The following is a 13187-nucleotide window of genomic DNA, read 5'->3' on the forward strand; positions in this document are numbered from 1 at the left end:
GGATGGTTTAAAGGTTGTGACTTCTGTCCACTCTGCAGGGAGCTGCTCTGTCAGGTGGTGAAGATCAAACTGGAGAGCTTTGACCTGGAGAAGAGCAAGGCCCAGTCCTGGGAGGACTATGTGAAGGCGTTTCTGGATGCCGAGGTCAAACCTCTCTGGCCCAAAGGCTGGATGCAGGCCAGGTGAGAGCCCGTGGGCAGCCAGTGTAGTCAGTGTGACCCTAGGGTGGAGCATTTTTGTGGACCATGTGATTCTCCAGGCCAGAATATTGGTGTGGGTAGCCTTTTCCTTCTCCAGGGGATCTTCCCAACCCAGGGATCGAACCCAGGTCTCCCACATTACAAGTGGATTCTTGACCAGCTGAGCTTCAAGGGAAGCCCATTCTTGTGGTAAAGAGATGTTTTGAGTGATTCTTCTGTGCCAGGCCACCAGAGCCCCACCCTCAGAGTCACAGACTAGTGGATTGGACTCTCATCTCACCTGAGAAACTAGGGGCTTCTCTGTCTCCCCGGGAAGAGGGAGTTATTTGTGGGATTTTGTGTTCGTCATTCTTTATCCCACTTCAGTTCTATGTCTGTATGCCCTTTTCTGCTGTGACATAATGGCACCTACTGGAAGTTGGGAGGCAGGTGCATGTCGGGAACATTTTAATTTTCTGAACAGAATTCTTATTTGCAATTGGCAGGAGTGACTGCTTCTTAGAGCCAAGTGCCAGACTTTTCTAACAGGCTACTTTGTGTTACATAGCTTTCCATGAATGGACTACATCTGCAATACACAGAGAAAGTTTCCTGTGACTTGGGGGGGAGAGGAGTGGTGAAATATACTTAATGTAAACTTTAGCATCTTTCAGGGCACAGTTCAATGGTGTTAAATACACCAACTCCGCATTTCTCCTCCCCACAGACCGGGGGGCCACCATTCTACTGTCTGGTTTTGACTGCTTTAAGTACCTCATGTAAGCGGACTCATACAAAGTGTTTGTCTTTGTGTCTGGTTTACTCCACTCAGCATAATGTCCTCGAGGTTCATCAACTGTAGCATGTGTCAGAACTTGTTCCTTTTTAAAGCTGAATAATATTCTCCTGTATGTATACATTTTGCTTATCCATTCATCTATCGATGGTACTTGGTGTTGCTTCCACATTTAAGCTATTGTGAATGATGCTGCCGTGAACGTGGACATACAAACGTCTCTGTGAGACCCTGCTTTCAGTTCTTTCACATGGACACCTAGAACTGAAATTGCTGGGTCATATGATGATGTGTTTAATTTTTGAGGCACCACCATAATGTTTTTCATAGTAGCTGTTATCTTTTTACATTCCCACCAGCAGTGCACAAGGTTCCAATTTCTCCACATCCCCACCAACATTTGTTGTTTTCTCTTTTTTTGGTAGCCATCATCCTGATGGATATGAGGTGGTGCCCCATCGTTCACTTTGCTAGTGGTTAGTGATATTGAGCATTTTTTCATGTGCTAACTGTACATTTGTATATCTTCTTTGGAGATGTTTATTCAAGTCTTTTGCCCATTTTTAAGTTGGTGTGCTTTTTTGTTGTTAAGTTTTAAGAGTTCACTATGTATTCTGGATATTAATCCCTTATCAGATACATAGTTTCCCAATATTTCTTTGTTCTCTGGGTTGCCTTTTTACTCTATGGATCTTTCAACCTAGATGAAATGGACAAGTTTCTAGAAACACAAAAGTTACCAAGACTAAATCAGAAAAAAATAGGAAGTCTAAATAGGCCTATAATTGTTTATTGTTTATTCTCTATTTTTCTTATTTCTTCACTAATCTTTATTATTGATATATCCTTCATTCTGCTGGGTTTAGGTTTAGTCCTTCTTTTTTCTGTTCCTTATAAAGTTGAGTTGTTGATTCAAGACCTTCCTTGTTTCTTCATGTAAGCAGTTACACCTAAGAGTTCTCTCTCTCAGCACCACTTTTCACCGTGTCCTGTAGGTTTTGGTATGTTGTGTTTTCGCTTTCATTTGTTTTTTTAAGTATTTTCTAATTGTCTTCGTGATTTCTTCTTTGATCCGTTGATCATTTAAAAGTATGTTGTTAAAAGTTGTTTTGTCTAATGTATCTGCCTTTTTTTCTTACAATTTTGTTTTCCAGTTTTCCTTTTGTTACTGATTTCTAACTTCATTCCCGTTGTGATCAGAGAAGACACTTTGTTTCATATCTGTCTTTTAAAATCTACTTAGAGTTCATTTGTGGCCTAACATATGATCTGTCCTAGAAAATGTCCCATGTGCACTTGAGAAAGTGTGTTCTGTTGTTGTTGGGTAGAATGTTTTTGTGTCTCTCTGTTATATCTAATTGGTTTATTGTGTAAAGTCCTCTGTTGCTTTATCCTCTATCTGATTATTCTAGGCATTTTTGTGAGGAGGTATTGAAATCTCCTGCTTTTATTGTAAAACTGTTTCTTTCTCTCTTCAGTTCCATCAGTTTTTGCTTCATATATTTTAAAGGTTTGTCAGGTGCATGAATGTTTATAATCATTATATCTTCTTGCTGTATTGAACCTTTTATTAACATATAATAGCTTTCTGTATCTTTGTAACCTTCTCGAGTGAAAGTCTGTTTTGTCTGATGTTAATACAGCTGCCTCTGCTCTCTTGGTGATTTTTGCGTGGAGTACCTTTTTCAGTCCTTTTGTTTTCAATCTGTTCTTGTCTTTGGCTCTTGTAGCTTGCCTGGAAATCCCACGTACAGGGGAGCTGGTGGGCTACAGTCCATGGGGTCGCACCAAGTTGGACATAATTGAGCACAGCGCCGCAGCGGCAACAGACAGCATGTAGTTAGATCAGATCATGCTTTTTACTTATTCTACCAGTCTCTGTCTTTTGATTAGAGTGTTGAATTGTTATTTTTTAAAGTAGTTACTAATACTTCTGTAAGTTGATTAACATATAAAAACTCTGCCCCCATACAGCTCTGCTGCTGTCACAGAAGTACATTTTTATACATTGTGTGCCCCAAAACATAAACTAATAGTTTTTAAAATGCCTCTTAAATTATGCAGAAAACAAGATTTAGAGTTACCAACCAAAGTCATAATAATATTTACTAGCTTTTAAATTAGTATTAGTCTCTTAAATCATACTTTATGATTACAAACCATTGTTATAATGACACTGTCTTCTGTAGTGGTCTTTGTATATTCACCTTTCTGAGATCTTTAACTTTGAAGTGCTGTTTTTTCATTTCACCTTCAGGACCCATGAGCATTTTTTACAGGATAGGTTTTTTGATCATGAACACCTTCAACTTTTATCTTATCTGGGGATATCCTCTACTCTTCGATTGAAGTATAGTTGATTTACATCTACCCCACTCTTGAAGGTCAGTTTTGTCAGATAATAGGGTTCTTAGTTGACACTGTTCTTACTTCAGACTTTGAGTGTATCAGCCCACTGCCTTCTGGCCTCCAAAGTTTCTGATGAGAAATCTGTGGATAATTTTGTTGAGGATCCCTCATGTGTGATGATTCAGTAGTCTCTGGATGCTTTCAGTATTCTGTCTTTGTCTCTGCCTCTTGAAAGTTTGATTATCATGTGTTTTGGTGTGGGTCTCTCAGTTTCATCTCATGTGGAGTTCTTTGCACTTCTTGGATATTTATATTCATACATTTACGCTTACATTGCTTGCTTTCACATTTGAAAAGTTTCAGCCTTTGTTTCTTCACTCTTCTCTGGGCCTCTTTCTCTGTCCTCCGGGGATGGGCATGCTCTGAGGGTGTGTGTGCGCTTGATGGTGTCCCATGGGTCCCGCAGACTCGGATTACTTTTCTTCAGTCTTTCCTTGCTGCTCCTCAGTCTCCATCATCTTCATTGTCCTGTTTCAGGTTCTTTGCTTTTTTTCTGCCTGCTCAAATCTGCCTTTGAATCTCTCTGCTGAAATTTTCATTTCCATTATTGTCTTTTTCAGTTCTAGAATTTCTTTTTGGTTTCTTTTCAGGTTTCTTATTTCTTTATTGATATTTTTTCACATTATTTTCTTTCTCCACATCTTCCTGTAGTTCTTTGTCCACCTTTAGGACAGTTGTTTTTGTCTGGTGTATCTGCCATTTGGTCTTTTCTCAGAGACAGTTTCTATTGATTTGTTTTTTCCTTTGAACGGGCCATATTTCCTGTTTCTTTATGTACCTTGTGTTTTTGTTGTTCTTGTTGAACAGCAGATGTTTGAATCTAATAATGTGATAACTACAAAAATCAGATTCTCCCCTTTGGCTGGAGTTTGCTGGTTTTGTGTTTTGTTTTTAGTATAGGCTGTCTCTGTGTCAAGGATCAGCCTGAGGTGTGAACCTAACATGATATTCTTACATCTTTTCCAAGCTTTTCCCTAGGCACACGCAGTCACTTTCTAATTTCTCCCACATATTTTTTTTTTTAATGCTCTAGTCTTTAACATCTGACTTCCAAAAGGGGGAAAAATGATAAAAAAATAAGAGGTTAAAGGGGGTCCTGGCCCTTTAGATCCCCTGGCAGTTGCTTCAGCAGCAGCAATGGGCTGCCGCCCTGTGTCTGTACCTCCCACCCCCGTGATCAGAAGCAACGATCGGCCATCAGAGCACAGGTCCCTGGTCTTTGGAGACAAGGTCCTTTTTCCCACGCTGGTTCCCACAAGCTGTGTGCAAGCTGCTCCGGGAACGCCTGCAGCTGCGGGCCACCGGGTGGGGGGTGGGCGGCTGCTCCTGTGCTGAGCACCAAGATGAACCGCAGTTTACTCGTCTGAGTCCTCCCCTGGAAGCTGCAAGCTTGAACAGCCTCTGAAGTTACAGAGTAGTTCCGTCAGATGGGTTCAGCCAGTGTCGTGTAGTAGTTGTCCAGGTGGGAGACCACACCTGGTGCTTCCTGCTCGGCATGTTCCCAGGACCTCCCCATGGAGCTCGGGAGTGTTCTTGGTCGAGCAGGCCTTCTCTTAGAGTCCCTTCAGGTGGAACTGCTCTTCTCACTGTAGATTGGACTCCCAACGGTGTGTAGGAAAGGGCATAAAGAAAATTCTGTTGAGCTTCTCTGGGAAAAGTTGTGCCTTTGAAGGGGGATGAGAAGAGATGGTGAGGAGAGTGCTCCTGCTGTTAGGGGAGGAATCACTCTGAGAGGTCTGGGGCAGAGTCATCGCCTTTTGGGGGGAATCCCAGCTCTGTGGCTTTCGGGTGGTCAGGCAGCTACGTAAGGCCTTCAGCAGCCCCCTGGCATTAATGGGAGGTGGGGAGGCTCGGGGAGCAGACTGCTTTCAGGGGCTCATGAGGACTTCCCCGTGTCTCTCTGTTGCAGGACTCTGTTTAAGGAGAGCAGACGAGGCCATGGGCACCTGACGTCAGTTCTGTGAGTGTCTCAGTGTTCTCACTTGTCAGGACTGCTGGCATTTTTATCTCTGGGGAGCTCCTCTCAACCTTTCCTGTGTTCACTCCTTTGCACAGGGCCAAGAAGAAAGTAATGGCCTCTTCCAAAATGAAGGTGAAGGTGAGTCAGCCTGCCTGGTCGTGTGCCACCTGCTCTTAGCTCTCTGCAGCCATGCTCCTGGCAGCTCATGGAGCTTTGCTGGTCTGGGGACAGCTGTTCGGGATGAGGTTGTACCAGGAGGCAGCCTGGCCCACAGGAGGGGCCTGGGGTCTGCAGGACAGAGACCTGACCTGGTCCACTAGTGCCCTCCAGCCCCAGGTCTAGGAAGCAGCACCTACCTGGCCAGTTCCTGGGGTTGTTGTAGAGTTAAATGAGGTCTTCCTGGTAGCCCTCTGAGAATCATTGAGCCCTCGAAAATGGGAAGTGTCATGGGTGAATTGTCCTTGCGTCGTACGGAAGAGCGCCCCCGAGCCAAGTGCAGGTGAGCCTGGATTGGCATCAGGCAGGCAGGAGTCTGTGTCCAGCTGACTGACAGACACGGAGGGGAGTGCAATGGCTAGAGACTGGAGACTGTGAAATGACTTTGATGTTGCAGAGCTCTCTTGATGTAGTAAAATTGCTGCTTCACCAAAATTTTTGCCAATTCCTGAGGCTCTGTAGCACCCCTAACTGTCCCTAAGCAGCCCGAGGGAAGCAGCATGCAGATCAGTTATTCCCAAGTGTCTTTTGATATCCTCTGATGTCCCGAAGACTCACTGCACCAGGTGCTGGGGAGGCGGGAGTGACAGGACAGACTCTGAGCCCAGAGGGGAGTTAGGTGCTGGAGAAACCAGGAGGGAGAGAAAGCGAAAGCAGTCGCCTTTCATCCTGATTGCGGCTGGGAGCTAAGGTGGGGTGAGAGCCAGAAGGGAGCACATCTTGTTGTTCAATTCGTACAGTTTTTCAGAAACAGAACGCAGTTTCCTTGTGTGTGTTGCAGTGGCAGCATGCCTGGGTCAGCCCAGCCCCGCCCAGCCATGGCCAGAGGGTGGCAGAGGGTGGTGGGGTCGCAGCCTTTCCGAGTCCATGCAGGCCTGCCTCCTGTGCCTTTCCGCCCTGGCTTCGCGATCACACTGGAAGGCCCGCTGTCTGTCTGGTTTTCTCACACTTGAGTTCCTTCAGCAGGGCCAGGGTTGGCATCTTTGGACATTTGTAAACACGAGCCTTTCTGCTTGCCTTTAGGAGTCATCTGCTAAGCCAGATAAGAAGGTGTCCATCTCATCAGGCCAGATGGGCAGCCCCCTGGCTTTGCCTTCAGAGCACCTGGGAGGAGGCCTGGGCATGGGGGCCGCAAGCCGGGAGCTCTCATCCCAGGCATCTGGCAGCCTCGCTCATCCTGCTCCTATCAACCTGGAGGACTCGTTGGATGGAGACTTGGTCCATAATTCCGCCTCCTCGTTGGAGGCAATGTCCAAGGAACTGGCTGTTTTGAACAGCAGGGCTAGTGGGAGCTCAGAGTTCCCACTGCCCGCACCCGTGAAAGTGCCTGCAGAGAAGGTCGCGGGTGTTCTGTGTCCAGAAGAAAAAAGGAACTTTCCAAAGCCCAGCCCTTCTTCAGCCCCTCCACCCTCTAGCTCTCTGCAGTCACCCCTCAATTTCCTGGCTGAACAGGCTCTGGCCCTGGGGCAGTCCTCTCAGGAGAAAAAAGCAGAGAGTTCCGGCTACAAAGAGCTGTCCTGTCAGGCAGCTCTCGGCAAGGGCCCGCCGGAAGGGCAGCAGCTGAAAGCCAAGCACCACGGCTTGCCGCGGACGTCTCACGCTCCCCCGGCAGGCACCACCATGCCCAGCCCCCAGGTCAAGGTCTTTCATGCCGGCTCACAGCCGCAGAAGAGCTTCACCCCTCCGGCTCCATTCATCAATAAGCTTCAGGGCCCGAAGCCGGGCTCCCCTCAGTGTCACCGGTCCCTCCTGCAGCTTGTCAAGACAGCAACCAAAAGCCAGAGCTTCCATGCTTCCACGCCAGCCTCCTCAGGGGGCACACCAGCCTCCAGCAGCAGCTCTCATAAGACCCCAGCTTCATGCTCTGCTGCCGTGAGCCATCCAGCAAAACCACACTCAGCCAGCTCTTCAGGGCCCACCTACAAGACCAGTCCCTTCCTGGGCTCTGCCTCCAAACATGGGGTGTCGTCTGGCAGCCCCTCGTCTGGAGGAACACCGGTTCAGAGCCCTGCTTCTGGGAACCTGCTCCCCGCGGCTCAGCCTCCCTCCACAGGACAGTCTGCCGGCCGACCCATCCCTGGCCCTGCAGTGAAAAAGCCGCCTGTACCCCAGAAGTTGACCCTGGTGGCCCCTCCTGGTGGTCCCAATGGAGATTCTAGTGGGGGAACCCAGGGCGTGGCCAAGTTACTGACCTCCTCCCTGAAGCCCAGCGCGGTGAGCAGCGTGACATCGTCTACCTCCCTGCCAGTGAGTGTCCTGCTGCGGCCCGCCGCCCTTGTGGGCCTTGTGGGCAGGGCCGCTGGCCTCGCCCTGGTCTGAGAGTGAGAGCTGATGCTCACGGTCAGGTAGGAACAGCCAGCCCGCCAGTTGGAAGGAGGACCGGGCTTCCTGTTTTCAGGCCTTTACTTTTCTGGTGGCCAGACTCCCAGGAAAGCCTGAAAAGTCTCCTGGGGAGGACGAGCAGGGCAGGACTGGGCAGCTCTGCGTCTGGAGGTTGTGGATCCGGATGGCCAGAGGGTGTCAGGAAACTCGCCCTGCACAGCCTCCTGCCCGTCATCTCTCCAAGCGAGCATGCGAAACTAGTCCTGCCCTCAGGTGGTCAGTTATAGGGATGTCGTGACCAGGAAGACTGGTACTTCTCAGGGTGGTTCTGTTGGGTTTGAGGAGACTCTGCACGTGAGACAAAGGCGCCGTGACCCAGCCCCTGGCTGTTGAGGCTCGCCTCGCGTGGTTCATTACAGGAGGTTTGGATGAAGGTTGGGGAATGAGAGCTTATTTTTTCTTCTTTTTTCCCATATATAAGAGAGTGTGGTTGCAAAGAGCAAACCTATAGAAAGGTGTGTTTAGCAAAGCTTCACTCGCCTCTGCCTTCCTCCTCCAGCCCTTTTAACTGCGTTCCTTAGTTTCTAGGTTTTTTCTGTTTCTTTGTAAAAACTAAAGGGAAATGCCTCTGTGTGTGCTTGTGTGCGTGTGTGTGTGTGATGGAGGTAAGTATACACATGTTGCTCTATCCCTGTATTGGTGGCTGTCCATGTATGATGCTCTCTCCTTCCTTTCTTGCACAAAGGAGGCATAGTTAGTACCTAAGTGAGCGCTGCTCGGGGAGCCCTTCTCTGCCGGTTCTCACAATGGTCCTCCTCCCTCGGGGCTGCCGCTGAGGGGCAGCTGGCGTGCACGTACCCCTCTGCAACCCACCCCCGGTGCAGTGCCAGCTTCGCTTTGTGAGTGGGCTGGACCTCTGACCCCTCTCTGCTTCTTCCCCAGAAAGGAGCGAGTGGGGCTGTGCTGTTGACTGGCTCCTCACCCTTGAACCTGCTGTCTTCATCCTACAAGGCTGGCAGTCCCAAACTCCCTGGGGCCTTGAACTCGAGCCCCTTGGGGATTATCTCCCAGCTTCCCCTCCACGTGATCTCCTTCAGTGCTGACTCCTCTGCTAAAGCGGGGGTCTCCAAGGATGCCATCGTCACCGGCCCTGCCCCTGGGACATTCCACCACGGCCTCGGCCACAGTAAGTGCCCCCTCCTCCGTCGTGCCGGAGCACGGGGGGGCCCGGGCCTCCGTGACCAACGGGCTCCGCTCTCACGTGCTGGGTGCCCGTGTGTCTGGTGTGTGACCGTGGGCAGCCTCCCCGGCAGTGTGCCGACCCCCAGCCCAGGCTGTGCACCCGGGACCAGGGCAGTCGGCCGTCTGCGGCCCTGGGGCCCCAGGCTGCTCCCCGTCAGTGCGTTTTGTCCCCTCCCCCTCTCGTCTCCTCTCAGGTCTCCTGGCCGGCGTGCACTCCAGCCCGCCGCGTGCAGCGCCTCTCCCGCACACTGCCGTGTCTGCCCACCTCCCGCAGAGCCTGCCAGGTAATTTCCAGGTGGTCCCAGTGCCGCGAGCACTGCGGCCGCTCCCCCCATCAGATGCCTTCTCTGCTGCCAAGGACAGTGTCTCCCCCCGTTGTCACTGTGTTGTCTCAGTTTGTCCTTGGAGGCTCGGGCGTCTCTGTGGTGCTTGGCGCGAGGGATGCTGTCGCCCCCTCACTGACACCGGCCTTGCCCTGTGTGATCGCAGAGGTGGGCGCGGTGGCCTGAGTGCTCGGCTTAGGACCTCCTCGCTCTCAGCTCCGTGTTTCCTCTTCAGTGTGACCGAGACTGGAAGGGTGACGGTGCTGACTCCTGGGGCAGGCCGGGGCACTGCAGGCCTTTGGGGTCACACTGCCACCCCTTTCAGGTGGGACCAGCTAACAGGACTCGACCTCAGTGTGAGTGAAAGGGGGAGTCGGGTGGCAGTGGCAGGTGGCAGTGGCAGGGCTTCAGGAGGGACCCTGACCCCTCACGGAGCGTGTCCAGGAGAGGAGCAGCGTGCGCTTCAGTCCGGGGGTGATGCGGGGGCTTGGGAGCACGACAGGACTAGGCAGTGTCCTCCTTCCCTGGCGTCTGCCCTGCAAACAGCAGTGGCTGCAGAAGGGGCCAGCCTGCGAGCCCTGGTTCACAGCATAGGAGAGGGCACAGGCGCCCCGAGCCAGCACATGCCCAGTGGGCAGGCCGCCTGGCCCCATCCCGGGACCTTGGCTCTCGGGTGCACATAGTGCAGGGCCGGCTGCTCTTCCCGCTGCTCCACACCTGCTGCAGACACGGCCTGGGGGCTGCACTGATGAGTGTCCTGAGGCTGATGCTTAATAGTGGATGCCAGAGGCCATCTGCGTGCAACGGTGGACGGCAAGTCCCTCAGACAGAAACATGCTTTTTTCAGAGAAAGAAACTGGGGCTAAGCCTGTGTCAGCAGTTACTCCCTGTTCCTGTGGAGAAAGCAGGGACTTGTTCCACAAACTGGTGGTCTCCGAGCCATCCAGGCGAGAGCGGGTAGCATTTGCAAGACTGCACTGCCTGTGTTTGCTTTTGGTAACACTCTCAAACAGAAACTAATGGGAGTGCTATTGGAAACGTGACTACTGATGTGTGAAATTTTCAGGAAAAAAGGGAAAAGTGTTTTCTTGTACCATTTCCTTCCTGTTTTTCCTCTGGGAGTTAAGAGGCTGCCTGAAAAGCATCTGGGCTATTAGAGACCACTTGAATGTCTCTCTTTAGACACTCGTCGTGTTGTAGGATTACACTGAGTGGTCATCAGTGAGAAGCCTTCTGCTGTCTCAACTCTGACTCGTGTCTGCTTTGCTTTCTTCCCTGTGTGGGCTCAGAACATGAGTGCCTGTGAGCTTGCCCTTCCAGACCAAGGTCTGCAGTGGAGGGGTGCTCGCTGTATCTGACAGGCCTCACCAGGAGCCGGGCTCTGCCCCGGGATGGCAGCTGTGGCTGGGAACGGAAGCGGCACTTGCGGCACAGATGGCGCTCAGCCAGCGGCCGCCCTCCCAGCACCGGCGCACTGCCTGTGCTGCAGATGACCTGCCAGCGTGTCCGGCTCCTTTGAGCCCCAGAACACTCGGTGTTCAGGGGCTTTTGCTGTTTCAGAAGTGGTCCCCTTGAGGTTTGGTTATTGCTGCCTTCAAGGAGTCAGAGCTCCTGAGAGTCTTGTGTTCTGTTTTTGCTTACTGTCTTTCAGATGCTTCTCAGCTTCATGGGAAAGGGCCCAGTGTACCGAGGAAATTGTGATTTTCAGGGCAAAGGCTGGAAGCTGAACAAGGAGGTCTCAGAAGTTGGATAATAATTACGCTCTGCCATTGGTTTCCTTCTGGAGAAGGCGTGAGTGCTAAGTGGAGCATCTCTTGGCACGTGTGATGTGCCTTCAGTTCAGGGAGCAGCCCTGTGCTTCTCGGGGCCCCGGCCAGCCTGGTGCTCGGCGCCTTGCAGCTCTGTTGCAGACAATCGTTGGAGGGGCAGCGCTAGGCCAAGGAGCATGCCGGCTCGTGCTGGGAGCTCTGGTGGCGGGGCAGAGCAGGTGGCCCAGCTCCTCGTGTTTGGCCAGAGTACCTCATCGCACCCTACTGGTCGGGGCTCCTTCTGGCCACAGTGGGCTCCCTGGTTGGTCAGAGTGTCCGTCCATCCTCCTGGCTCACATCCCAGCTGGGAGAGGTACCTTGTTCTCTGAACAATACTCAGAACACCCAACGTGTGCTCATCGTGGGGGCCAGTCTCTCCACTGAACATGACAATGAAGCTCTTTTAGAGAAAAGACCTTTGTAGATTCAACAATTGTGGTAGGATTTTTAAAGACACTTATTTTTGGCTCAGTTTTGATCCTTACCATTAAACGCATTGGATAGAATTGGACTGTTCTCCGCACGTCATGTTGTTCCTAGGAAGACATAATTCCAGTGCCTTTATGGTGGAGCAGGACTGGACACGTCCACTCGGCCCTCTGAGTGGGTCTCAGATGAAGACCTTTTAAAGACATGTCTGTATCTAAGACAGAGCCAGCTTCTTTGAGTTTTCTGTGGCTGCACATCACAACCTGGGCCATCCTGACTGGAAGGTCACCCAGGCCCCCGCCTCCCAGGTCCCAGCTCAGCCAGGGCTCCAGTTTGTTTCTCCCAAGTTCATGCGGGTAGGCTGCAGAGCCCCGAATTCCTTCTTCCTCTTTTTGAGGGCTGAGGATGTGAGGAGTTCCAGGCTACAGGTAGACATTCCAGTTTATTGTAAAACCATGCTTAGGCTGCGGGCACAGGCCCTTGGGAAGTGTCTGCCGTGCAGAAGCAGGCCTTGAGGTCTGCGCTCTCCAGACAGCAGGCTCTGCTTTCACTGGGAGATGGACGGGGCAGCGCCCCACTCAGCCAGTGGCTGCTTCTCAAGGATTTTCAGGCACTTGCTTGTCCTGTGAAGTCTGAACTGACTGCTCCAGCTAAGTCATTTCCCTTATGTTGAGAGTAAACAGCCTCCTCAGAATGTGCGCCTGCCTACGTGGAGATACGGGCAGTTCTTTTGGGTCCTGACTCCCAGGATATGATGCTTGGTGTCTCGTGATTTTTCAGAGGCTGCGCGGCTCCCCGGGGAGCAAGACCGCAGCCAGCCAGCTGGCCAGGCCTCTGCTCTGACTTTTTTTTAACAGAAAAACCAACACGTGTGTCACACGGGGCCAAGTGGAGTCCTTGTCCCTTTATTATATCTATTTTTTGCAACTTGGGTATCCAGTTTACAGACTAGTCTTAGGTAGTAGCAAAAGAGCCAAAGAAGAGATTGGTATTGCTGAGCTCAGAGCGGCGCAGAGGCCGTCCGTCCGAGAGCGCTGAGCGGTGCCCCTTCCCGCCGTGCCCCACCTCCCGGCACCACCCAGCTTGCGGCCGGAGCAGGATGCCCTCCTCCTTAGGAATCTAGCGATGCCTCTTGCCTCAGGGAAACGTTTCTTTGATGGGGAGTTGATGAGGTTTCTTTTCCTTGTTGATGCTTTATTTGTGGTAACGGAAGAGTGAGTGACTTGAGCCACAGCAAGGAGGGCTGCAGGCGGAGGCATCCCGGCCACCACGCTGCGGGCTCCCCTTGCTGGCAATTCTTGGGTGTGAAAGGGCTGTGGCTTTTGTGCAGCGACTATGTTGGTGTTGGGGGTGGTGTGGAAATTGTTAATCTTGTATAAAGCAACACAATAAATTGTTTCAAGGTTTCCAGAACATCGTTTCTTACGCATTTCTTTTTACCATATTTGCAAGTAATTCTCTCTCCCTTAGGAGCTGGTAGTTGGGGAACATTCATTCTGGCTG

At 51.2% G+C, this 13187-nt stretch overlaps 1 protein-coding gene across 2 annotated transcripts in view; it reads left to right on the plus strand.

The window, feature by feature from the left end:
- Nucleotides 1–13097, plus strand: part of UBN1 (ubinuclein 1) — a 32688-nt gene extending 19591 nt beyond the window's left edge. For both annotated transcript variants that reach the window (XM_043914236.1, XM_043914237.1), the window contains exons 12-18: nt 39–182; nt 5294–5344; nt 5440–5482; nt 6584–7807; nt 8825–9068; nt 9319–9408; nt 11099–13097. In XM_043914236.1, coding sequence (XP_043770171.1) covers nt 39–182; nt 5294–5344; nt 5440–5482; nt 6584–7807; nt 8825–9068; nt 9319–9408; nt 11099–11148 — 1846 coding nt within the window. In that variant the 3' untranslated portion in view covers nt 11149–13097. The remainder of the gene's footprint in view (nt 1–38; nt 183–5293; nt 5345–5439; nt 5483–6583; nt 7808–8824; nt 9069–9318; nt 9409–11098) is intronic.
- Nucleotides 13098–13187: the final 90 nt, after the last annotated feature.

The sequence above is a fragment of the Cervus elaphus genome, chromosome 10 (genome assembly GCF_910594005.1).
Source record: "Cervus elaphus chromosome 10, mCerEla1.1, whole genome shotgun sequence".
Lineage (NCBI taxonomy): Eukaryota > Metazoa > Chordata > Mammalia > Artiodactyla > Cervidae > Cervus > Cervus elaphus.